We start from the raw sequence: 26,588 nt of genomic DNA on the forward strand, positions 1-26,588 counted from the left end.
CTGTGGCCCTGGGCCAGTGGGGTGACTTGGCCTAAAGTAATGTTTCAGTCCTTCCATTTTTATTACAACCTCAGAATCAGTTTGATAGCACAGGTTGGAGACCAGGAAATTTCGAGGGGGGAAATGGTAAATTTCTTCAATGTGGCTTCAAGGGACTCAAAGAAACCTGTGACATCCACCTAGGTAACTTCCTTATCATTCTAACTCCTAAAGCAATGTAGCCTCTTGTATCTCACAAAGATCTCCTTAAATTCCAGGCAGGATTTGCCCAAAGACTAATGGGTGCACTGGTGGAAAGGAGGAAGAAGTTCTCAACTGATAGGATATTTCCTCAAGAGCTGAAAGAGGTGCAAGAAGGAAAAATTGTGGATGGGGGAACACATGATACTACCACAACACTTACAGGTGTAGGAACATGAAGGATACAGGTTTCTTTTTTTCTGATGCTTTGCTCCAGGCTTTGCTATTTAAGTGAACAAATATGAATGTGCTTTACTTAAATTTCAGAAAGCAACAAAAAATGGAATTCCAGCTGCTTCTAGTTCTTCTGCTTCCTTCAGTGGTGTGTCAGAGACAGCCAGGAATCACTGAGAAATCAATATTTAAGTGTATTATTCCAATTCAGCCAATATAGGGCCGGGTTCAAACTATTTTAGTGTGAAATTTCTTAAATGCTAGTTGTTGCCTGTCTTTCTCTCTGCAGAATACATGATGGGAAGCCATATATAGCCATATCCAAACCACCTTTGCATAGACAGCAATTAGACCACCCTTGAGGAAGCAAAACAGAGTCTGGTTCAGTTACCAGTTAAATTCACATGGTATTTACCACTGTCCTCCAAAGATATTACTGTAAAAAGAGCATTAATTTAAAACCCCTGCAGGGTCTGGGGTTAGTTCCCAAGAAAGCATTTGTGTGATGGTCTTCTCAAATGTCAGTCACCACAGAGCAAGGGACATAAAATACCGTCCAGGAGGTGCACAGTTCCTTCTGAGATACTTGACTGGTTCCCTAGATTTTTCACTGGGCTTGAATTGTCCCTCTGTCTTCCACTCTTCTCTCTTCTGCCCCCTTAATTGCCATGCTGCAGAGTAAAAGGCAAGTGTGAATACCTCGTCCTGTGCTTCTCATGTCTATGTAGTACCTCAGACTTAAAATAAAAGGAGAACGTGGCCAACTTCCCTTAAGCTGTGTGTATGTGTGTTTATAAAGGACAAGCAGGAAGGTATGTGAAATCCAGAGATCACAGTCCCATAACAATTTAATCCTCGTGCTTTTGGGGTAAGAGAAAGAGAACTGATCAGGAAAGAAAAACGTTTAATCTCCAAGAAGTTAAATGTTTAATCTTTAATGTTAATCATTAAGCTATTGAAAGAAAATAAGCACATCTTTATTAGCAAAGACCTCCCCAGACTGGCAATACTGGCAAACCTTGAAATTCATCATAATCAGAGAAGAGAATTAGCTGTAAAGTTAGCTGTTAAGGATGAGAAAGCCATCTCTCCATAAAATTGGATACGTTCATATAATCACCGAGGACTGACCATGTACAGATACATTTTCATTCTTATATGTTTCCCCAGGACTTTTCACATCTTTGGGCTTGGAACTGGTCCCAGCCATTTTTCACCTGCAAGACAAACCAGCACGAAAGAGAATGTTAAATGCATGTTAAGTGATTGGTCAGTCACCTTTCTGCACTAGGATGACTGTTTCTGCTTCACTTCTGAAGGGTATCTACTGCTGATGAAACGCAGATTTGTATCCTGTCTGGCATGCTTCAGGCAGCTCCATACATCTGTCACTGTCTAGTCACAACTGAAGCTGTACAGGAGAACTGTTTTCCTCTGTCACACAGATTTTTGCATGTCTGGGGCACTCTGCATGAGGGACTCCCGGTTTGAGGGGCTGAGGGTAAGGAAGAGAATAAGGGTGGAAGGCTGGGGAGTCAGAGAAACAAAAGGAAAATCTGTTGAAATCCTTGGAGTTGAGGCCAGATACCAGGCCACAACATTCCAATTAGGGTTAGTGACTATTGCAGAGGGTGCTGGGTATTCATCTTCCTCTCCTTTTCAACAAGAGTATTTTTATAGGATTATAGAAAAACTTCCCTTCTGTTTAAGCCTATGACTTAAACCAAACACATCACAGCTAATTTATATGCTTAACTCTTTCTAGTGACAAACCCTTTCAAGTGAAAAATTTTGAGATCAAAAGCCAAATGTGCTCTAACTCACGTAAAAGCAGGTGACTGAGTTTTATTGATCACAACCCACTCCAGTTATCTTTAAAACCCCAAAGTTTGCATAGAAAAAAAGAAAAGAATGATGGTCAGTATAGGAATACCTGTTAAAAAGCTCTGTAGTTATGTGATTACAAATTATGGACTGGGAAGCTGTGATAATGTTCTTCTATTAAGAAGGAACATTAAGTGTCAGCCATAGTCTTAATCTTAGCCCAGTACTGAAAAGTTAGATATGAACATCTGAAAATTAAAGAGTTTTGGTAGTAATTTGACAATGGCATGTGGAGCACAAAGCCTTGAAATGTACAGAGAAGAGGATGGAGGACTTCTTGTTTGGAAAAGGACTACATCTTTGGTCACTCTTAACTGTACTGAGATACATTCCAGTCAGCAGTTTCATCCCATGGGAAGGACACCCAACATTATTTAATATTTGAAAGACCTTAAGAGCGTTTTGTTTAGCTGTATTACATATTTCACTCAAAGAGGGTGAAAACATTAAACCCAAACTGATGTTATTAGGTACACTCACCTATAACGCTGCCTAGCAGCTCTAAACGATCAGAGCCAAAAAAGAGATGAGGTTCCCCATTAAAATGTGCCACAACAGCAGGCATCCCAAATGCCTATTCACACCATGGAGATGAAACAGAGAACGTTACAATGACAGAAAGTTTTGCAGGTACATCATCAAGCCTCTGGAATAAAAAGCAATGACTGACTTTTTTTCCTCCCCTTCTTTTCACCTTCGTCATTCTGACAGATGAGCCTAATTGGAGCCAGCACAAAGAAGACGACTCTCCAAAGCCTGTGTGCCCCTTTTGAAGGAGCAAAAAGACCCAACCACCAAAAAACCTCAGCCTGGCAAATCCAGAGTTTTATGTCAAGTAGCAATAAACGGTATCTCCTAGTGCTGGTCCTATAGCTGCCCATCCTTGCTGCCCAGCTGGAATGAGCTGGATGGCTCAACCTTGGTTTTGCAGATGACAATGAGAAAAACTACCAATGACAGTGAGTTAGCTTTCACATGGTCAAAACCAAAACAAAGACCACTTAAAGGAGATGGTCTGTATACTGCTTTCTAATCATCACCTTCACTGTTCCTTGCTTCCCAGTATTCTTAATAGGAAAGGAATGCCCAGCTGTGATGCCAGCTGGCATTGGAAGCATCTCACCCCATATTTTATTGCTTCCTCTGTTGTCTCTTTCAGTCGGTCCTTCACTGCAGGGGATGAAATCATTTCAAGTGTTTTCTGGGCAAGTTCTGAAGATAGCCCAGCCTGTCTGGCAGCCTGAGAAAACATGACAGAATTAAGAGTATTCTCATACTAAATATTCCAACCCCTACTATGGTCCGGTTAGGTCAATCTTCAGTATTGTCACCCAAGGTCTATTATCAGAAACATTACAAAATACCCTTGAAGTACTTCCTGTGCAACTGTCTTGCTGTGTTCCCAACCCATTCATCATTGATGAACTCTTAGATAGAAAGCAGAAGGGCTATTCTAAACTTCCAAGCCCAAAGCTGCACTTTCTTTCAGGAGTTGCCAAACAGGGACAAAAAGTTTAGCCTCTGATCTGATGACTTATCAGATAATAAAAAACAAGTGTTCTTCTGAAAATCTTACTGTACAAGCCTGCCGAGACAAGATTTATGGCTACACAGGATCTGCACGTGATACTGCATGAAAAAAGATCATAACTCACAGAGGTTAAACAGTTGCTGGTGTTCTTGTTGTATCTTTTTAACCTCCTCTGTGCCTCTGCCACACAGGAATGAGATAAAGTGGCCAAAGGTAAAGGTTCAATGTTTACTGGGTAACTTTGAAGTTATGAGTACCTATTTGAATCAAGTATTCCACAAATGAATGTTAACTTCCTGCCATCTACCTGAGTGATGTAAATACTAACAGTATTGCACGTGGACCAGTAATCCTGCACATGCAGGTGTTAATGGGTTTTAATTTCTTTCTCTTAATCACTTTTCTGTTTAGCATCCACATTTTCTTGTACCTTCTCCTACTTCCCCATGGAGGTTAGCAGCTCTTTTTCACTCTGCTTGAATAGGAAATAGACAAGTGTAGCACTGGAATAGAACAAATTCCTGTGTATGTTCGGTAGCCCCAGTGTTTAGACTGCAACATTTACAAAGAGATGTAGTATCTGGTCCTCACCATTTTAGGGCTGAAGGGGTATTTAAGTGGATTGGGGCAGGATTCAAAGACTGTACATTCTAATTTATGTGAAGTTACTGCTGAGTAAAGAAAGAAGTGAAAAATACTGAGGAACCATACAAATATGGTTTATAAATATACCATCTATAAATACACCATCTATAAATATGGTAAAAATAAACAACATCTCATTTTTCTAATTGATGTGTAAAATAAATTCACCTATAAAGACTTGGATGAAAGGGTTGGGATGCCTCACCCACCTCTGAATGCCATATTTCCAGAACCAAAGTCTAGTACTTGCTGCAGGGGTGCATGGAGACGGACATGAGCAAACGAGATGCTTACCTTGTTCATGCCTTGCTGAACATAGGGGGATGCTCACAGACCACCAAGCAGTGGGTCTGTGTGTCGTTCAAAGCCTGACTCTCCACCCAATCATTCCAAACAGAGCTGCTAGGAAATCAAATCCACTTTTTTTCTAGCTGAAATTTCTCAAGACTCCAAGTGATCATTTGACTAAGCTGACTTCATGTCTATTACTGATCCAAGCACCAGTAAGAATCTGTACCTGAGACGCAGAAGCACCAACAAAAAGGAGACACTTACAGCCAATATATTTGCTGGCTGACTGATATCTTCACGCTGGTAAAAGAATAAAACACGTGATTCAGTATTTAAGAACAAAAGCTTAGCTCTGGACTTCAAGTTTCATGACTTTGCATTAAAAGACATTTCCTTTCTCTTACTCAAATTCCACATTTGAACAAAGTGGGATGGGAAGGGTGATACAGAATGGATCAGGAAGTTGGCTTCATAAAACACTGACCTGTGACCAAAAACGTAGCCAGAACTCCCTAGATAAGGACTCCACATATTGTGGTTGTGTCATATCAATGGCTGTGATAAAACGCATGGCTCCGAGAGTGCCTGGGATTAGTGGGAAGACAAAGAAACACACTGAAGGCACAAGATCAGGAATAGATATGGCCTGCACAAGTACTACCCAAGAGCAGTTATGATCTTCTCTGTAACAGTCCCCACCCTGTAAGGGTTATGTTGTTTCACCATATCTTCCATGCTAATATCATTCATAACCATATTTCTCCATGAATTTATGGTTACAAATGTACAAACATCACTGCTCACAGATACAGGAAGAGGCTGTGGACAAGGAATTCGTCTTTACTGTTAGGAAGAACTTGAACCAGAAGTGCTGAGAGTTGAAAGATGCCAACTAAGCTAAGACTCTAACTTACCTGTACCAAGGACACGTTTGAAGTCATCTCCTGAAATGTGTACAGGCACTTGGTAGTATTTTGCCATCCTTTTTACATCCTGCAGCAGGTATTCTGCACGCTTTGGCAACATTGCTGGGGGCTTGTTACCTTTCAGGAAAATAGTTCTGTTGAGATTTTTCTGGACAAAACCAAAACTGGACAAATTAGACCTCATGCATACACATGCCTAAGGAAGAGCATAATTTCATATTGACTTACTGAAACATACACAGCTTTTCCAAAGATAATGCTAAGATTTAAACATGATTTAGACTGGTTTTGCACAGATGGACCCTTTAAGTTAGCAAAATCAGTTTTAAACCATGGTAAAAAATGCCCTAGCAGGGATTTATACCGATTCAGACAGATGACTTCTAAGCTAAACAAATGCAGAGACTAGTTAATTTCCTGATTTGTCTCAGTGATTAATTTCTAACAGGGCCATTAATTACTAATAAGGCCATTAGTAGTACTTGGATCTTTATGCATATTACAAACTGAGAGTGTTCCACAAACTAATTCTGGTGTGAAGCCAACAGAAAACCTTTAGGAAAACATTCCATACCAAATTATTATTATCCTGGTTTAGAACTGATGCACTTTGTCATACACTGTATGTGCCACAAACAGTGGCTGTGTAGTTGTAACAGCATGAAGTTCCTTGTGGCTGATTTCTCAGTCACTGCCGAGCTCTGCAACTCTGTATTTAGTTACTGGTGCCAAAATTCAGTTTAAAGCTGTCTCCGTAGAATCTGCCCTCACTAAGAGCTTACCCACCAGCATCGTACTAGTGAAGAAGGTATTTCCCTACAGAGCTACTCTCCCTGTATTGCCTACCAGTTGCTTGCATTATGCCCCCAAGGAAAGCTGGACGAAAGCGCAGATCAATGTTCCAGATGTGCCGGTACCGGCAGAGCACCTGCAACATAAAAAAGCAGTGATGGATTAAGTCAGAATAGATGCCTATAGAGCTGTGCACAGCTAGGAAATAAGCTAGGGCATTAAACAGATACTGCAAATAAGTCCTTTTCTATTGTATTAGTAATAGTCCTCAAAGCTTTTTGTGGATGCCGCTAGAGTTCTGATCTCAGAGAAACTAAGACTGTGTTTGTGATACAACTATACACGTCTAAACAAGGCTAAGTAAGGGAAAGATCAAAAACATGAGCGGATCCTTCCGCTTGTTAAACATCAAACCTCCAAAATACACACGGGCTATGCCGCCATTCGGCTGAGACACGAGAGGAAGAAACCGAAATGCCCCTCACAAGTGAGACTAAACCAAAACCTAAACCTAAGGTAGGGAGGAGCGCTGCAGCCGGCCCGGCAAGCTGCCCTTCAGCCGCCTCCCAAAGGGGAATCAGCAGCAGCAGCCGCAGCCCGCAGGGCCGGGAAGGGAGAACGGCCGCGGGAGAACGGCGAGGCTCCCGGGAACGGCCTCCCTCTGTCTCCACCATGCCCTCACCTCAAACCCGAGCCAGGAGTAAGGGGAGACCACATCGTAAAACAGCTCCACCAGCGTCCGACCCATCACGGCCCCAGCCCGTCCCGTCCCGTCCCGGCGCCACTACCCAGGGCGCCCCAGCGGCAGCGGCACCTCCTCCGGGGCGGGCGAGGGACGGTGGAGGCGGAGCGCCCTTCGGCTCCCGTTGGCAGCAGCCTCCGTTCGTCAGCCCGGCTCCGCCTCTCTCCGTTCCCCCGTGCCGCCGGCGTGCTTGGCCCCGATCGCGGCTTCGGGTGCCGTTTGCTGCCTCTCCTTTGAGAGGAAGAGGAGGGGTGCGGAGCCGCGGCTGACGCCGGTGCCCTTCTCCGTGGCGAGGCAGGAGGAGAGGAGGCTCCCGAGGAGCGAGCCCGGGAGCTGGCTCAGCGGAGCAGCCCGGCATGTCTTCCCTGCCGGAGCCTGCGGAGGGCATGTAAAATCAAAGAGAGAAGGGAAAACTCGTCATGGGCGGTAACAAGGTGAAGTCCTTGGTGGCTGGAAAAACCCTGCCGTTAAGAACCGTTCTTTCTAAACACTGGCAATTTTTGTGAGCGTTTTCCTATGGACGTTAAGGGGTGTTAAAAGACAACCGACGTAGGCATCTTCTGGGGTTTGGGAGCTCCTCCTCCCAAGCCACTGGAGCCTGCAGATGTGGTTGCTGCTGTATGAGGTGCGGGTTCAGCGAGCAGTGAGGCTGCTTGTGTCCCCCACAGAGATAGGTACGTGCACACACACACGCTGAGGATGCTAACGTGGCTGCACAGACTGAAACAGGCAGAGTGCTGCCTGTAACAGCATTCCCGTACAACATACCAGAACTAAAAGCCCGTATAGATGCTTAGTCCTGTCCCGGTGCTCCATAGCTGACTGGGGTTAAGTTCACTAGTGAAAACATACCCTTTACCCTCTAGATTCACAAGAATATGAACATTTACAGGCCCTTTGAATGGGCATGTTCATGCCCTGATCCTGAGCCGTCTCACCCACTGTATGGGTCTTTTGCTTTTGGATCAATACTCACTGGCAGAGATGCACACTTACACGCTTCTCCCACAATCATTGTTATATGCATGAGTCCCTCGATTATCCGCAGAGGCTTGGTCTATGGACTGTGCTCTAAGCTCCCTTAGCAACCTCCCACTCAGACATGAGTCTTTCCAGGTTTTGGTTCTACGAACCAGGTAATACAGCTTGAAATTGTAGGTTATCAGGTAAAACCAATACTCTGCACATCCACGGAGGAGTGCAGAAAGACAATGGTGGGTGGGGGAGTCCCCTGCCCTGCCTACTTCCAAGCCTATCGCAGGAGCATGCCACAGGTACATCTCTGCAAGTGCAGAGGTGCTCAGGGCACCTCAGTGGCACGTGAGAACCCAAACTGGGTCTCTCTGGAGGTGGAACACACGGTCCTGCCCTACCAAGGGCTGTCCCGGGACAGACATCAGCCCCATGGTCTAGGGACTCATGAAGTCAGCAGGAGCAGGACTGTTGGAGGGAAGGGATACTGCAAAAGGGTCTGAGTCCCAGGGGACTGTAGGGTTTTACAGTAGGGGTGTTTCTGGGAGGAAACAATGACAGGGAAAAGGTATGAATCTGAGTGGTTTGGAGAGGAATAACTGTGTGAAATTAGAAGTATAAGGGGATAAAAAGGGTTGGTCATATGCAAACATGACTTGGCTGCCAGAGAGACCAGGGATGTCCCAGTAAGCTCTGCATATCTGTCTCAAAGGGCAAGCGCACAGAAGTACTTGGCTACCAGAGGGGAATGGGGGAGTCCCAGCCAACTGCTGGGAAATGATGAGTGTATGTATGTGTGTGTCAGTGTGAATTATGAGTGTATGTATGTGTCTGTAACAGCAGCTGGAGTTAGGCTGTGGCCGCAGGGGCTTCTATGACCACATGCCAGCAACTGAAGAGACTGGGATCCAGTAGCTAGCTGCTCGGTAGCCGGAGTGTCTTAGCCCAGCTGTGGGGCGAATCCACGTTGTACCTAGTGGATCTTTGTTCAGATCAGGTGGAGCAGGGACAGTATGAGGGTGTTGGTTCTTGCCTGGATTTAGATGTCAAGGTGGTTGCATTCCCTTAGGATCTCTGAATGAAGTGCCTTATCTTTGCCAGGCTTGCCTGTCCTTTTGAATTTCCTTCTCACTACTTCCAGGCCAGCTTGGAAAGGAGAAAGTTACACAGATAGAAGCATCCTATGCGTCACAAAATCATAGCAGTACAGAACGCTCCAGTGCTCTCACAATATTCCACAGGAAACTCCACTCGGTGCTGAAAAGAAGGCAGCCAGGGAAGGAAGTGTAGATTTGCCAGGATACTCACTGAATACAAAGAAGTATTCAGTTCATCTCAGTCCAGTCTCTTCTGCCTCAGTCCTTGGCACAGGGTTGTCCTGATGCTGAGCTAATGAGGTTAGTGAGATTACTTGGGAAAGGGTTTGCTTGTCTGTGTGTCTTCTCAGCTGTTTGGGACAAACTCACATTTCTTTATGTATCATGATGGCTAGAACCACTGTTGTTTTCATGTACAAATAAGAGTCTCATCTGCATTATGGTGACTCTTGCAGGTATTACTTCTATGAGACTTAGTTGATCTGAATAAGGTTCATTAAAGCATGCTCTCACATTCAAGACCTGAAAAAAACTTCATTAGGAGCCACGACAGCAATACCTCACCTTCTATTCCATCAATGTGATGTCTTTTTCAATCTGCCTTCATGTGATTAGAAGAAATGACATAACAGGCACCTGTAGGTATGACCGCCACTTGCCGTTTGTGGAAAGAAATTGAACTCACTATATAATTGGTATGAGTCTGGGAGGAAGTAAGTCATGGGATAGAGGGAGAAAAGAGAAGCTTTTCCTTCAAATCAAATGCGTGATTCACTTGTACATAACTCAGATGACAGACCTACATCTAAAGTGAGGATGAGAATTAACCTCTTGTTGAGTTTCTCATCTCTCAAAGCAGCATCTCAAAAATCAGTTCTAGTCCTCACACTGTGTGTGACAAGCAAGAGTATCCAAAAGATGAACTGGAGCTTTGATGATTTTCTTACAGCTCAGTTTCCGTTCCTAATAAACTCCAACAAGCTGTCTCATGGATCTGGGAGGAGAAGCATAAATTTGAGAGGACATCTTTAAACGATTTCTGATCAAATATCGGAAGTTGGAAAACCAATTCAGTAGAAAAAAAAAATACAGTGAAAAATATTGTAAAATAAAAAGCAAAAACCGTCCAGGTAGTCTCGACAACAGGAAATTATAAGGGAAATTAGAGAGATGTTCTTAACAGTCATACTTGTGTATCTTCTAAATATGTAATCACTTCTCTGCAAATAAACCAAACTTAGGTGAACTAATCCTAAATGCAAGTTGTTTGGGTTCTGCTGGTACCCGATCAGCATTCTATTAACAGAGGTGTATTAACAAACGTGGTTGGTACAACTCAGTGGTCTCTATCAGTGTCACAGCTCTTCAATGTCATCATAACCCGTATCTTCAAGAGCAGGGGATGAATGTCTGTCAGCTGCAGAGGTCCTGTTTCCTGACACAGTAGGACTCCAGCCTGAAAACAGGAAGGGAAGAACACTGAGATAAATGCACATCCTGAGCATATTACATGGTTCTGCAGCTGTCAGCATGGGCTATCAGTTGGCTCCTCCAGAAATCAAAACCTTACATATGCATGGCTATGAGAAATGTTTGCCTGATTCTACCTCCTGCTACACATACACATGGTCATTGTACTAGGAAGTAACAATTCTAATTTGCAGCAGTCAAGACTTGGGTTAAGCCACAGGCAATAGTTTTATAGGTGTAAGGAAAACATAAAACACAGCATAGATCACCTGCAGAGGTTGTGGAAACACTGCTACTGAATGGCTGCAAGAACAGAACAATAAACATCTAACTTACACTCCTTGTGCAGGTAGGTCGTGTTCCTAGTGGTTAGGTAGAGCCTAGGTGATACCTTGAGGTACCCTCCACCTTGATTTTCCCTGAGTTCAGTACAGTAACTATAGATTATGAAAACCAACAGCCTGCTCTTCCTCACCTGTCTGTGAATCCTTGTTTCTGTCACTTTCTTCAGGGATCCCAATGACTTCCTGATCATTTTGCTCCGAAAAAGGAGCATCTTTAGGTCCAGGAGCTTCTGTCGCATCATCATAACTGTCTTCCAGGAGGGCATTTTCAGGCAGTGGAGAGACCTCTGGAAAAGTACAGGTATTAACTATAACAGGGAGAGATCTTCCTCTAGAGAAAGCAGTAGCTGATGATCCAGCCATAAGGGCCTGTAATACTGACATTTCATCATGATAATGAGCAATAATAAACTAAGAACCCTGCTGAGGACTCTAAGGTATTCCAGACAACAATAATATAGCTCCAATAGTTGCTGAGGATGCACTCAATACAACTACCTGTATCATTAAGAAGGGTATTGAACAGTACCAGTCCTAGTATGGACCCCTGAGGGACACCACTTGGTGATCTCCATTTCACATTGAGCCATTGACAGCCACACTATAGATGCAGCCATCTAGCTAAATCCTTTTTCATTGAATAGTCCCTCCATCAACCTCAGTGCTGTGAGTAGCCAGCGGTCTGATTCCTCAGGGGCAGCTATCTCTGTGATCTGCACTTAACTGGAATCCATCCCTTGCTTCACTGTTTTATCGTATATACATACAAACACAGACATACAAATAATGCATATATAAAATGAAAGGTCAATCTAAGCATTCCTATTTCACTTTTACCTTATACTCAGTATTCAATCTGAATAAGAAAAAGATCTTATTTGGCATAATTATCTTATTGATAAGCATTTTAAAGCAAGTAAGGGAAAGTTTTTAGTTTAATTTTAAATAATAAAAAACCTTAATATAAGAAAAGCAATAAAAAGAGACCAGGCAATACCTAAGAGAGCTTTTTGATCAGCTGTAGGAAAACGCAGTTCTTCTCCAAACACTTGTTCACCCTCAGCTTTTCCAAACAGAAAAACCCCACAAACCCCTCATGTCTGGCAAATCGCCTTTTCTTCAGCTCACTTGGATTAAAATTCCCAAATCAATTCCAATCCTATGTCAATATTCTCATTTGGAGCATGCTTTTTTATTGTCTTGATCCTCCCCGTTTATTTCAGAGTTGCAGTTGTCAAATTGTTGGGTTCATGTGACTGGGTCCTGTGAAGACTGCAATACTACCAGCAAACATTTCTTTTCAAGTTCATATATAGAAGAGAACGTTAGCACTTGGATACGAGGTTGCATAACATTCCTCCACCATAAGCGTTAATCAGAAACTTTTGGTTCACATCAAAGCATCATTAGTAGACATGAAGTGCAGCAAAAACTAAAAAAATAATCACCAATAATGCTTTGGAAATTAAAAGCTACCCTGATTTGGGGTCTCTTCTTTTGTAGGTCCCCATTATCCATTACCTTGAGTTGCTCCAGGACCATTTGCTTCATCACTGTCCCTGCTATAAAACTGTGCTTTTGTTTTTGAACTCTCTGAATAAGAATCTAGGCAAATGAGAAAGAATGTGGTATCAGAGTAAACTCTCCTTAGCTGCTAAGACTTCATAAGGGAAAGAGGTCTCATGTATATACCATCCAAGTCCAACAGGTTCTCAGGCAGTATTATTCCTACAAAGTAAAGGGTTTCCAGAGGAATAGCCAAGAATCCTTCAAGGGCCCCATAACACCTCTGTGTCTCATGGAGGTGGTAAGCCATGAAGGGAGAAAAGCGATCAAGAGGAGGAAGCTTACAGGGACACAGAGTTGCTAGGAGGGAGATAAAAATTATTCCTTTATATGTTCCTGCTTTAAATAGGTGCAGCAAGAGTTGTTTGTGTAAACTGTAACACTGATCTGTGTTTTACGGCTTCGGACAAGGATGAATTGTTCCTAGGAGAGGAATTGGCTTAATCCAGTGGGGAGGAAACACCTCTCCTCAGATCTAGGAATTTTCGGTTTCCCAGTAGGTTTGGGAGGTGTCAAAGTACCACACTGGGATCGGGGCCACCGGGAGGAATTTTCCCTTGACAAGAGCAAGACATACAGACCTGAGAGGCCAGTTATGCCCTGCTTTTCCTTCGTCACGTTATAGTCGATCTCTTCATAGACAGCTTCAGAGAAGGGGTCATAGGATAGTCTGGAGCCTGGAATTAAAAGGCAATAATCACCGACACAGTTTCTGCTCATACTCAGGGTAGGGTCATGAAAAGGACCAGTGACCTAAGGGGGTCTACCATGGCCTGTTTGGTACCTGGAAAGTCACTGAGAGATGCTGACTGAGGATGAGCGCTGCCAGATGGTAAGTGAAACTCTCAGTGTGGCAGCAGATGCCATTCATCTCAGTCACCCATCCCCAGCCAATTAAACACTCACCAGCCACGTCAAGGAGGCATTTCATACAAGTCCTGAGGGACCCACCTTTCTGCTGTGCTCTGGCACGTTGGATCTGTCCAGCAAGAATGGCAAGGACCAGGCAGAGAAGGGCCCCCAGGACGATGCAGAGGATGATAGGTGTTGAAAGTCTCGTGTTCCCTGTTGCAGGGCGGCGGGGAGGATCTGAATGGAAATGAAGAAGCAACAGGTCGAGAATCAGGCAATCCAAAGGGCTGCTCCTCTGTAGCCTCCTGCTGTGCCCACGCTAGCAGGTCACCTGCTGCCCAATTGTGGGTCCTGCTCAAGCAGCTAGAATTCAGCAGCTGGGGATAGTTCTACTTGGCTCTCATTTACAAAAGGCTGTGGGAGCTGCTTTCCAATGACCTGGAATATACTGCTGAGTTACCTGCTATGCAGTATCAGGGACATTAAATCCTCATTTGGTGGGAGAAAGAAAGGGGAAGGAAGAATGTTTTACCTGCTCTAGTGGGTGATGCTGTTGTTTCTGTTACACCTGTAAAAAGAAGGCAAGTGCAGGTAAGAAAGAGGCAAGTGTGAAAAATAGGGAGAACACATCATTTGTGAGGTTCCTGCAGTCAAATTATGAAGGAGCTAGTCAATGGGATGTACAGCTGACATAATGTTCCCCCTCCTTCACAGATCTGTGTCATGAAGCAAAGGACCAGTCACTAACCGGAGCACTCCACAGCAGCATCTTCCTTATGATCACAGTTTTTGCCAAACAAAGGTTTGGCAGGACAGTCCCAAAGAGATAGTTCTGTTCCTTTGCAGTGCACCTTCTCCAACCAGATGGGACCAGTCCCTTCCCCAAAGGCAGCTTCACTCAGAGCAGACAGAGCAGATCCACAGCCCAGCTGCCTGCATACAACATTAGCATCTGCCAAATCCCAGGAATCATCACAGACTGTTCCCCAAGAGCCTTGCTGCCAAATCTCCACTCTGCCTGAACATCCATACTCTCCTCCTATGAGTCGTAACTTCTCCCTGTCTGGAAAACACAGAAACCTTCTGTGTTACTGAAACAGCAGGAAGGTCCATAGGGACCAATAAGGAGAAATGAAGAGGTGAATGTACCTGAACAGCTTGTAGAGTTTGGACACTCAGCAAATGTGGCTGGAGATGTTGCCTCTTTTCTTCCTGCAGAATTGAAATACTGAAGTAAATAGATTATTCTCTGAAAAGAGAGAAGGAGTATAAAATGCCTGAAAATTAATCATAAAGGTGGGGTTTTTTCCCTATAATAGATCCACGGCCTATCTAGTACTTGGTGGATCGCTCTTTGGCTACTGCTATGAATAAGATAACCTTCCTGATGACTGTGCTTTGTCCCTTCTTGTATGAGGCAGTTGCAATCCTTTTCAGGAGATCTGAATGTCAGCTAGGATTCATTTATATTATATTGGGAACCCACAGGTATGAAATACTGTCATAAGAGCAGGCATTAGAAATGGACCTTTAGAACTGAACTAACACATACATTTGGTCATGGCTACATGCATGCATATGAGTACATGTACATATGCACTGATACCCCTCCTTACATGTAGAAATACATACATGCCTCTAGACTTCTTGAGAAGTCTGATCCTAACTCAGATCTCTCAGACTGATTTTCTATCATAGATTTTTGCTTTAAAAATATGCAATGGTACTATCCTATGATGAAGTTCCTTGGGATTTCTCCCAGGTAACTGCACTCAATGACACTCATATAATTTTAATGCACTCATTTAGGTCAGGGATATAGATTTTCTCATGTCATTTGCATGAGACTAGAAATAATATATATAAGATAACAAATGAACATGATGTATTTACTGCAATGTCCCTAAATGCATGCATAGGTTTATGTATATATCTAGGCAGTCCTGTACAGGTGCATTTCTAATTACCAGTGCAAGAAATATGGGTCTCTTCTGCTCGATTATCACATGACTGAGCATTCCAGGGGTCTGACTGACATTGCCAGAGAGAGCTTTGTTGCTCAGTGCACTCGATGTGGTCCAGCCACGTGGGCCCAGAACCTCTGCCGTATTCAAAGTCTCTTGCGATTTCCCCACCGTCTCCACAGTTCAGGTGTTTGCACACAGTTACTGCAGTGAGTTGAGACATCCGATTGGAACAAATGCTCCCCCACGTCCCATTGTAGAAAACTTCTAGCCTCCCAGTACAGTCATTGCCATTCACCAGCCTCAGAGCCAGGAACTCTAGAAGTTAAGACATAAAAATTGAATTAGAGGGGCCTGACTCTGCTAGGAACTTGTCTGTGATGACTGAAACCCAGAATCTTCAAACAATCCTATTCATCATTCTGAATGAGAAAGTGCCAGAGGAAACCACTTTAAAAGTGACAGACACTTAAACCCAAAAGTTGTACAGCGGCCCTCTATGGGTAGGCAGCATTCATCAGTTTGTACATCAACAAACAGCAGTGATGGTTACACCCTCAGTTACAGGCATATTTCTTCGGTGTGTTGAAGCATAGGTGCCGAGGAGTCACGTGGAAAAGATGAGAGGTAATAGGCACAAATCACTCCTGGGGACATTCTGACTGGACACAAGAGGAAAAATTTTCACAATGAGAACCATCAGCCACTGGAATCATCTCCCCAGGGGAGGAGTGGATTCCCCAGCACTGGGCACTTCTGAGGTTTGGCTGGACAGCGTGCTGGGACAGCTAGGCTAGGTCACGCTTTGCCTAGGAACACTGGACCAGGTGGTCCTTGAGGTCCTTTCCAACTTGGTAGTCTATAATTCTATTGTTTTCTGCTCAGATTTGTTGAAGTTTTGGTGTGCAATGACTTGTTTACAATGTTTTCAGAGCCAGATGGAATGGCTCCCTTGCAGGAGCAGAGGGCAGCCCCACAGCCTCCAGTGACTGAAACCCTGCCACTTGTAGCCAATGTATTTCACCACTCACCTCTGCGAAGCACCTATTTAAGAAGCATTTGAATATGCATCCACTATAAACTCCACTTTACCATCATCATAATCATAAAATACATACATTATAAAATCTACCATTAGTTCCAGATAATAGGTATTGACATTGTAACAATGTGCACATGTAGTCAATAAAACTATGCCTCTCATTCTGGGAACCACATTATAGGAGTTAACATCATACCTATCTCAGCATCTATTTATTACTAGATTCAGACCTTGTCCCCTCAAACCACATAAACAAGAAGGTAGTATATGAGGTAAAGTATGATTACTTTCTTCTACTTATTTTATGTAAAGGCTCCTATTTCATTGGTCCAAAGACAAACCAGTAAGTAAACCCTGCTCTTCAAGCAATAGAGACTTATTTTCTGAGGGGTTTCAGCAGTTTCAGGCTTCCCAATCCAGGGGAAGGGCTGTCCAGTACTTATCACCTAAATGAGCTCAGGTCTTTTGGGCTGCATGAGTAAACCATTGCACAGCTCTACTTTTCCAGCTTCCTCGCCATGTACCCACTCTGCTCATTATTGCATGGTTGTAACTGGAGAATCATAGAATAGTTTGGGTTGGAAGGGACCTTCAAAGCTCCTCTAGTCCAAGTCCCCTGCAAGAAGCAAGGACATCCTTAACCAGAGCAGGTTTCCCAGAACCACATCCAGCCTGGCCTTGAATGTGCCCAGGTATGATGCACCCACCATCTCTCTGAGCAGCCTGTGCCAGTGTTTTACCACCATCATTGTAAAGAATTCTTTCCTCATATCCAGCCTGAATCTCCCCTCTTTTAGTTTAAAACCATCACCCCTAGTCCTATCATCAGGATAAGAGGCCCTGCTAAAATGTCCCTCCCCATCTTTCTCATAGGTCCCTTTTAAGTACTGAAAGGCAGCAATAAGGTCTCCCCATGATCGTCTCTTCTGCAGCCTTTCCTCATAGGAGAGGTGTTCGATTGCTTTGATAATTTTTGTGGCCCTTCTCTGGACCCTCTCCACAGGTCCCTGTCTTTCCTGTACTGGGAACTCCAGAGCTGGATGCAGTACCCCAGGTGTATTGTCTTCAGAGCAGGGCAGAATCACCTCCCTTCACCTGCTAGTCACACTCCTCTGGCTGCAGCCCAGGATAGGATTGGCCTCTACACTGCAAGTGCACATTGCCCTCTCATGTCCAGTCTCTCACCCGCCATTATCCCCAAGCCTTCTCAGGGGAGCTCTCTATCCCTCCATTCCCCAGCCTGTATTATAATTACTTAGGTTGTATGATTCCTGCCTAAGCAGCATTTCATGGTGCCAACAGATAGTGTCTGTTTGATTCTTCTAAGGTGATACTTGTGTTTGCTGAGTGGGGAAACCTTCTAGCCACCCTTGTGATGCTCTACCACTATGAGAACATAGCATCTGACGATGTTGCTGGGGAGGAAAGGGTTGGTACATATAATCCACTTGTTAAGCATCTCCAAACTTTCATTTCTCTCACTGTGCATACTGATTCATCATTCACACTGTATGTTATATTCATTCCACAGACATCACACTGCCTAATTGCTTGCATTATGTCTTCCCAAGACAAAACTAAGCACCCTTCTCTGTCCTCAATCCCCCATACCATGCTTAGCCATTTTGGTGGGGCCAAGGGGATATGCTGATCAACTACGCTTGTAGTCAAGAAAGCAAGAGGCTGTCCAAGGAAGTTTCTGATAATCTCTTCTTCCCCTTTATGCAACCCTCCCTTTTCAATCCACAGGCTCAGAAAAGGATTTTCTGAACACACCTGAGCATAGGACTCCAGCATCCTCTTTGTGTTGGCAGTTGTGATGGCCCAGTGCCCTAGCAGGACATGCCCAGAGATCAGATTCAGCCCCAGTGCAGTTTACATCATCCAGCCAGATCTGTCCTGAGCCTTCCCCATAATGAGCGGAGTCAAATGCCTTGATGGCATGTCCACATCCCAGCTGCTTGCAAACAACATTAGCATCCGATAGGTCCCAGTTATCATCACAGATGGTGCCCCAGGTGCCATCATGGTAAAGCTCTACTCTCCCAGCACAACGCTTTGTTGCATTCACCAGCCTGATCTGTCTGCTACCTGCAGGAAGAAAACCCATCTGTCAACCTGAAACAGAACAATAATACACAGGTGCATGTTATGGCTGTATGTTTAAAGCACTTTTAAGGCATTGTGTTCTTGTTATATTCCAGCTCTTCTGTTACGGCTTCTTGGACAGAACTCCTGAGGAGCTAAAACCACATAAAGGGAAAGGCCTACTCCTGAATCTGGTAAATACTTGAATAATTACTGTGAAAAACTGCAAACAAGGAGTGTCTGGTCATACTAAGTATATTCAGAGATCAACTTACCTTAGAAAGCTGGAGAAGCTGTTTTCTATCTAAACGCACTTAGAAACAATTACTGTTACAGATGGGTTACAAAATAAGAGTAGAAACGGTTCCAATTTACTTTACAAAGGCTGCAGGTACCTATAAATAAGGAAATGTCACACAGGAAAACCTATTTAATTCCTAAGTGACAGTCAGAATGTGTGGCGATGTTGGGCAAATCAGTATCCTTATGGCTCCTATATTCCATTATTTCTCTTGATTTTGTGAGATAAATTCTGTAAGAAATTCAGATGAAGAAAGCATGATATCAGTTACACTTGCTTCCTTAACTATCATTTGTCCCTTAGAATATACAAACAGGTAGATATTAGAAGCTCAGACCCATGCCTGTTTAAGCTTTGGTGAGACCACAAAGTGGGCTGATTTAACCCTGGGAAGCATTGTGTACCTTTTGCACAGTAACTCACCTGAGCAAACCACACCAACATCTTCAGCAACTCCCGATGGCACTGTGTGAGAACGCGAAGTCTTACAGAGCATCAGCTGAGTCTCATTTCCAGCACACTGGACGCTTCTTAAGCCAACAACCCCAATGCCTCGCTTAGACCTTGGAAGGTAATAGGCTTTCTTGGCAATTCCACACTCTAGTTGTCTGCATACCGCATGAGCATCCTTAACATCCCAGTCATCATCCAGGACCCTGCTCCATGTGCCATGGAGTAAGATTTCAACTCGCCCATCACAGCGGCTCTCACCACCTGAGAGTCTGAGTGATTCAGCAAGACCTGGACTCAAGAGAGTTGGAAAATGTATTGAATAACATCTACTGCTCTTATTGCAGTAGAAATAACATGCAGGACAGAGATAGAACACAAATTTCTATGTTAGTAAAATAGTAATTCTCAGTACTGCTTAAAGGAGACAGACTCTGTTAAGGCTGTTTCTTTCATGCACATAAGGGTCTGCGATGGGAAGTGAGAAAGTCTTCCCCGGCTTAAAGACTAAATCCCATGAAGAGTCAGACACAGTGAGTCCTTCTACTAAATGAAGTTTCTATGCTGAAACAAAGACTGGAGGGGTGGGGCAAATAGGATTGGGAAGGACAAAGGGATGGAACGGGAGGGAAAGGAAGGGAAGGGAAAAGGGAGGGAACTTGAGGAGAGGAGAAGAAAAGGGGTAAGATAGGGAGAGGGAGAGGGACATACCAGACTTGCTTGGCAGAGTAACATCACAAATGCTGCTTTGGTGTGAAGTTGCACTACCCGTAAAAGCCCACTCCTGCCTTACCTGAGCAAATAACAGTGGCTGCTTCTCTGGCTGAACAGCTTGGATTTCCCAAAGTCACTTGAGCACAGTCCCACAGGCAGGACTCTGTCCCATCACAGTGAAAAGCATCTCTCCATAGAGGCCCATCCCCGTCCACAAAATCATCTCCTGTCTGGACTGACTTTGCATAGCCACAGTTCAGCTGATGACAGAGAACGTTGGCAGCTTTCAAAGTCCAGTGGGATCGGCATAGACTTCCCCATGTGTCTCCATGGCGGATCTCCACTCTGCCAGAGCAGGTGGTGCCATTCACCAGCCTGCCCCCTGGGCACCCTGAATATAAGAATTGAGTACTGAGATGTCACGTATGTACTCATGGTCATGACCTGAAAGTGACTGGGACATGGGAATGAGTTTTCCTTAGTATTCAGTAATAAAATACTCCACCGGCCCACTGGAACTCCCATACTCATAACTAGACTTCAGTCAACCCTATTTTACTGAGAAGGATGACTAGAAACCAGGAGCTGTTCCCCTTTGCAGTTTTTAAACGTGGGGCACTAGGTTTCAGGGCTCTGGGTGAACCAATAGACCTTAGTTATTCTGACCAGTCTCACCTAGTGCCTCCAGCTATGCACCCTGGGGCCTCACCCAAACGTGAACCAGATCTTCAGTCCTTCCCTCAGCTATGTGACTCGTGTAACTGTCTCCAGTCTTGTCTCCTACTACTCATAGACTCCTAGAATAGTTAGGGTTGGAAAGGACCTTAAGATCATCTAGTTACTCCTGTCTGTTCTCTCCAGTTGGAGCCTACATCTGATAGTTTACTTTGCCTTTTTGGGGACTGTCCAGAGACCAGACATGATAGCTTGGCTCACATGGAGTTTGGGTCCATATTTTTCCTCAAAAAAGGAGTTCTGTTCTGCTCTTAGACTTTTCCAATGCTCACCTGAACACACTACACGAGCGTCCTTTCCAGCGGGGCATTCATCACGACCTAGCACACTCACAGGACAGTCTCTCAGATGTGAGGCGTTCTTCTTGCAGCTGAATGTCCCATTCCAGACAGATCCATTTCCTTTCCCGAAGGACTGTCCGTCTGGTATCTGTAGGGCAACCCCACAGTCCAGCTGCTGGCAAAGGTCATTGGCAGCTGGTAAATCCCACAGGTAGTCACACAGGGTTCCCCACGTGCCGCCATGAAGAAGCTCTACTCTCCCTGAACACGAGGTACTGCCATTTGCCAACCTGTACCCACCATAGCCTGCAGGAAGGAAAAAGGAACTCAGCAGGGTTGGAGTTTTGGGTTTGGTGGGGTTTTTGTGCTTTTGAATTGAAAATTGTAAGAGAGATCTAGCTGCAAGGAACTAGCTGTAAGGAACTAGCACTCACTACGCCTCTGGTTACTTGGAAGAATGTTAGACCAGAATGTTCCTAAGACAACTCTGAAAAATGACCCTAAACCCTTATTGTCCGTGTTGTAGCTTGCACTACATGACTACAAGTTTTTTGACTTTGAGTTCAGTCTCTCCTCCTCTGCTCTGCTCTGCTCTCTCCTCCTACAACAATAACGTTGCTACCCTGCAACACCTTTTCTTGCAGAGGCAGATCCAGCATTCCTTGTGTTTGGAGCATGTGAGTAATGTTAAGTAGCAGCTACCAGTAGCACTCCATCTCCCAGTAGCTGGTCATCCCGGTAAGCAGCAACTGCAGTGAGCAGTTTTCAGCTTTCATCTATGCTGCTGTGCAAGACTCTGAACACAACAGTCCATACCCATCGGCATAGTCACAATAATTTAAGTGTGCCACACGTAGGACTATGGTGTCCTGTGCCAGCCCCATGCAGTCTGTCTATCGTCTCACACTGTTACTTCTTACCCTTTCCTGGTCCTTGTATTGTACTCCCCTAATGAGACCTGGATTTCTGCTCCGATGTGCAGGATGGTAACCTGTTGGTTACTGATACCTCAACTGCTCCATTTAGCTGCCACAGCTCCCCAGCCAAAGCTGAGGAGTCACAAATATAGTCATCCAGACCCCTGACAACTCTTTAACATAGATTTGTAACTTATGCCTCCTTTGAGCTTTAGGAGGCATGGCACCTATCCCAGTTTTATCCTTAACTGAAGTACATGAGTAACATACACACTGGCAGCAGGGAAAATGTTCCTGTGTGTCTGCTCTGGCCATCTCTCCCGTAATGTACATAAAGACGCAGAAGGAATTCTCAGCACTACTGAGTGCATGCCTCTAGTATCATGAAGGAAAATACAGCCCTTTTGAGATTTGCATCCCTGGTGCAGAAGTGAAGTGGTTAGAAAAGCAGGCCCTCAGTAGAATGAATGAGAGATCATGGGGCTGCTCTATTACTTCCTGGCCTTCCTTTGATGGCTCAGGATGTAGCAGGAGAAGTACCTAAGAATACCGAGGACCACAGAACTATGCAAAGGCTCCGAACTGTGGGTTGACAGGAAGAAGACACGTGTAAATTATGTCCATGGGTCCAGAATCTCACCTGAACATACAACAGTGGCATCATGAGAGCATGTCTTACTATGGAGCAACGTTCTGGAACAGTGTGCAAGGTGAGTCTCATTCCCTAGACAGTGAAACTTTTCTTGCCAGATCAGTTCAGCTTTGTCGCCAAGGGGAGCTCCTCTCGAGATATCCACAGCCTCTCCACACTCTAACTCATTACATATAACAGAGGCAGTTTTGAAATCGATGTGTGAAAAGCAGACTGTAACCCAAGTTTCTTGCTTTACTTTCAGATGTCCTGAGCAGGCGGTGTCCCTTCCAGTCAAACGCAGCTCAGTGAAACCTGGAGAAAACACAAACCAAACCAAAACAAGAAATCCAGCATCAAGAGTTGCTTGCACTGACCTAGTTTAATAAATCCCACACCTTCACATGCAAGACACATGACACTTCTCTGAGGACCACTGACACGTGGAAGTAATCGTTGTGGCAATTCCTGTATGCTGCTGAAGTACTTAAGAACACTGAGAACCATAGAAACATGCAAAGGCTCTGAACCGTGGGTTGACAGGAAGAAGACATGTAGGACACAAGCAAATTATGTCCATGAGTCCAGAATCTCACCTGAACATACAACAGTGGCATCATGAGAATGATGATTTCTGCTGACACATGGAAATAATCATTGTGGCAACTCCTGTATGCTGCTCACAAGAGAGAAAATGTATGGGAATGCTTATTTCTTATTATTTGAAAATACTTAATCATTGGGAAGCTACAGAGGGAGGGGAGTTCTGACTGTTTGCCAAACACTCGAGAAGTAGCAATCTCTAAATAGAAAGTCACTTACTAGTGCGTGTCCTTGAGACTCCCTTATTGAAATGAATAGGGAACTGGAAAGCCCCAGAAAGAAGACACAGGAAATGTTGCATACATCCTCAGAAAAGGCTAAAAAGACAGTCTGGAAATCTAAAGGCTAGGCATCCTCACCTTGGTGCCTGGGAAAAGCATGGAGTGAGTCCTCTTGTAACGCAATGCTGGGCACAAGGTGAATAGGAAGAGTCAACATGGATTTACCAAGGTTAAAGCATGCCGGTGTGGTATTTTTACTTTCTCTGATAAAAGTGACTGGATTTGTGGATGAGGGGAAACCAGCACATGTCATTTACCTCAAATTTAGCAAGGCCTTTGACAGTGTCTTGCACGATATTCTTGTGTTCAGACCAGGATGTTACAGCCTGGGTGGGTGGACAGCTACATGGGAAAGAAGGTAATTGGATGGTCAAACTCAAATACTAATGATTAGGTGGTTTCAGTCTACCTGACAGCTGGCAAGAAGGGAATACCACTTGTTGGGTCTTTCCTGGGACCTTTCTGTTCATCATTGTTATCAACAACCTGAAGGAGGTCATGGCAGGCACTCTTATCAATTTGAGGGGGGTGGGAGGAGATAACCCTGAGGGCAGAGCTGCAGTTCAGAGGGACCTGGACACGCTGGATTAATGGGCTGACAGGAACCTTCTAAAAATCAAAAAGGACAAATATGAAGTCCTGAAGCTGGCAAGGAAAAAACTCTTGCAGTGGTTCTTTATGCAAAGAGCAAACCCAAATGCATAGAGTCATAGAATAGTTAGGGTTGGAAAGGACCTTAGATCATTTAGTTCTGGTCCCCCTGCCATGGGCAGGTACACCTCCCACTAGACCAGGTTATTCAAGGCCAACCTAGCCTCAAACACCACCAGGGATGAAGCATTCACAAGTTCACCGGTCAGCCTGTGCCAGAGCCTCACCACTCTTGCAGAGGAAGGCATGAAAGCATACAGACATCGGATTTGTTTGCCACTGCAGGCTGTTCCATCTTAGCTACATGAAGATCTGAAGAAGGGCAGGTGTATGGCATAACACAGCACTTTCTTGCTTCTCCATCTACACCTCGATCTAGCCCGACTCACTACTGGTCAAAGACAAGTTTACTACTGTTTTCCTGTTGCCTGGGCGAGCTGTGGTAGAACTAAATAGTGTTTCTCTTGTATGTTATTTACTATGTCTTCTTCCATTCTGTGTCAGTGCTGTGCCCAGGAAAAGGAGACATACACTTGTAGTCAGCAGAAGACTTAATGCTGGTGCAACTTATTTTGGCTGAGTGGAGGCCATGGAGAAATTACTACCTCTGTGCAGGACTTGGCTTTATCCAGCTAGGACAAAGTTTGATCTCACCTCATAGCATTTTTCTATTATGGAAGGTTAGATGACTTCTTACCTGAGCAGATCACTCCAGTATCAAAGGCATGTGCGCAGGAGAAAACACCCCATCCGTCATGTGAGCAGTTCCAGAGAGCGGATTCGTTCCCACGGCAAAAAACTCGATACAACCATGTTGGTCCAGATCCTTGTCCAAAGTCAGCTTCATTAAGAGCCTGAACAGCATATCCACATTGTAGTTGCTTACAAACAACCTCAGCATCTTTCATGGTCCAGTCACCGTCACACACAGTTCCCCACTGCTCCTCGTGTTTTATCTCCACTCTCCCAGAGCAGGGGCCAGTTCCATTTGTCAGCCTCAATTCGTCAACACCTTCATACACAGAGACAGAGCAAGGTTATGGGAAGAACAGTGCCTAATCATAATTACCTATTGCAGATGGTTAATGAGGTTGTTATTACCCTTAAACCAGACTTATTTGCTTCACCTTTCTAAATAGTCTAATTTAAAGTGATTTTTCTTTTTTTTTTACAGGGAGTTATCTGTATTTACGATTTTGAGCTAACTGCACTGCTGAAATGTAAGTTATTTCTAATGACAGGTGAGCTTTTGTTGCAGAATGACTTTAAGAGCAGAACCATAGAGTTCTGGAGGACTGTGCAAGCAAGGCAGGGGGTGGCCCCCACAGGTGGACAGAGACCGGACCTGGGAGGAGAATGTGGAGGAAGCTGTGGGGGCTAACCAATACTGTTATGCCAAGAAGGAGTGGCTGAGTACTACCACTCCTATATATGTGTGAACTGCGTCACAAATAAACTAGAAGTTGCTTATCACCCATATTGGGTTGGCCTGTCTGCTTCTCCTCGCCGCTTACAAATGGCGCCCGAACAGGGACGCGGATTACAGGGCCCTGGTCGCTGGGGACCCGGATTATAGGGCTCCGACTAGCGGGGACCCAGGATATAGGGCCCCGACTAGCGGGGACCCGGGATACAGGGCCCCGGCCGACGGGGACCCGGATAAAGGGCCCCGGCCGACGGGGACCCGGGATATAGGGCCCCGACTAGCGGGGACCCAGGATATAGGGCCCCGACTAGCGGGGACCCGGGATACAGGGCCCTGGTCGCTGGGGACCCGGATTATAGGGCTCCGACTAGCGGGGACCCAGGATATAGGGCCCCGACTAGCGGGGACCCGGGATATAGGGCCCCGGTCGACGGGGACCCGGATAAAGGGACCCGGCCGACGGGGACCCGGGATACAGGGACCCGGTTATCGGGGACCCAGGATACAGGGACCCGGTTTATCGGGGACCCAGGATACAGGGACCCGGTTTATCGGGGACCCAGGATACAGGGACCCGGTTTAACGGGGACCCAGGATACAGGGACCCGGTTTAACGGGGACCCAGGATACAGGGACCCGGTTTAACGGGGACCCAGGATACAGGGACCCGGTTTAACGGGGACCCAGGATACAGGGCCCCGACTAGCGGGGACCCGGGATACAGGGCCCCGACTAGCGGGGACCCGGGATACAGGGCCCCGACTAGCGGGGACCCGGGATACAGGGCCCCGGTCGACGGGGACCCGGAACGGCGAGAGAGCGGCGCCGGCGGCAGCGGCCGGGCAGCGCGGGCAATGCTGCTGCGGTGGCGTGACGGACCCGGGTGCAGCGACTTTCCGAAAAAGTCCGCCGCTGGGGTATACCAGACACTGCTGCGTCGGGAGGCCGATCCGGAGACCGAGATTACAGGACGACCCA

At 45.2% G+C, this 26,588-nt stretch overlaps 3 protein-coding genes across 10 annotated transcripts in view; 1 reads left to right on the forward strand and 2 right to left on the reverse strand.

Moving 5' to 3' along the window:
* The window catches only part of LOC134166408 (rap1 GTPase-activating protein 1-like), a 39,273-nt gene extending 38,085 nt beyond the window's left edge, over positions 1–1,188 (forward strand). For all 8 annotated transcript variants that reach the window (XM_062624058.1, XM_062624057.1, XM_062624051.1 and 5 more), the window contains one exon: positions 258–1,188. The gene's annotated coding sequence lies outside the window, so the exon portion shown is untranslated. The remainder of the gene's footprint in view (positions 1–257) is intronic.
* A 141-nt stretch (positions 1,189–1,329) lies between these two features.
* On the reverse strand, positions 1,330–7,279 carry GSTK1 (glutathione S-transferase kappa 1). Its single transcript, XM_062624059.1, has 8 exons — positions 7,166–7,279; positions 6,538–6,619; positions 5,680–5,808; positions 5,250–5,350; positions 5,030–5,065; positions 3,422–3,538; positions 2,779–2,872; positions 1,330–1,631 (listed from the first exon to the last, which is right to left on the reverse strand). The coding sequence occupies exons 1-8, from the start codon at positions 7,229–7,231 to the stop codon at positions 1,591–1,593; spliced, it is 666 nt and encodes a 221-aa protein (XP_062480043.1). The 5' UTR covers positions 7,232–7,279; the 3' UTR covers positions 1,330–1,590.
* Positions 7,280–9,033: 1,754 nt separating this feature from the next.
* LOC134166411 (antigen WC1.1-like) lies at positions 9,034–25,196 on the reverse strand (the record flags this gene model as incomplete). The annotated part of the gene is made up of 15 exons (XM_062624060.1): positions 9,034–10,750; positions 11,240–11,395; positions 12,630–12,713; positions 13,256–13,351; positions 13,626–13,763; positions 14,059–14,094; positions 14,275–14,589; positions 14,676–14,738; positions 15,494–15,808; positions 18,309–18,623; positions 19,345–19,662; positions 20,165–20,476; positions 21,093–21,407; positions 22,659–22,964; positions 24,882–25,196. Coding segments are annotated over 15 exons (3,185 nt in total), but the record flags the coding sequence as incomplete, so codon positions are not given.
* Positions 25,197–26,588: the final 1,392 nt, after the last annotated feature.

This window comes from Pezoporus occidentalis, unplaced genomic scaffold, assembly GCF_034315485.1.
Source record: "Pezoporus occidentalis ecotype Australia unplaced genomic scaffold, CSIRO_AGI_Poc_V1 ctg26, whole genome shotgun sequence".
NCBI classification, from domain to species: domain Eukaryota; kingdom Metazoa; phylum Chordata; class Aves; order Psittaciformes; family Psittacidae; genus Pezoporus; species Pezoporus occidentalis.

Excerpts from the sequence above, each read along its gene's own strand:
- GSTK1 (XM_062624059.1), bottom strand. The coding sequence starts at position 7,231 with ATGGGTCGGACGCTGGTGGAGCTGTTTTACGATGTGGTCTCCCCTTAC. Across the intron at positions 5,066-5,249 it reads GGCTACGTTTTTGGTCACAG|CGTGAAGATATCAGTCAGCC; the intron begins GTCAGTGTTTTA and ends TTCTTTTACCAG. Across the intron at positions 2,873-3,421 it reads AGGAAGCAATAAAATATGGG|GCATTTGGGATGCCTGCTGT; the intron begins GTGAGATGCTTC and ends TGGTGTGAATAG.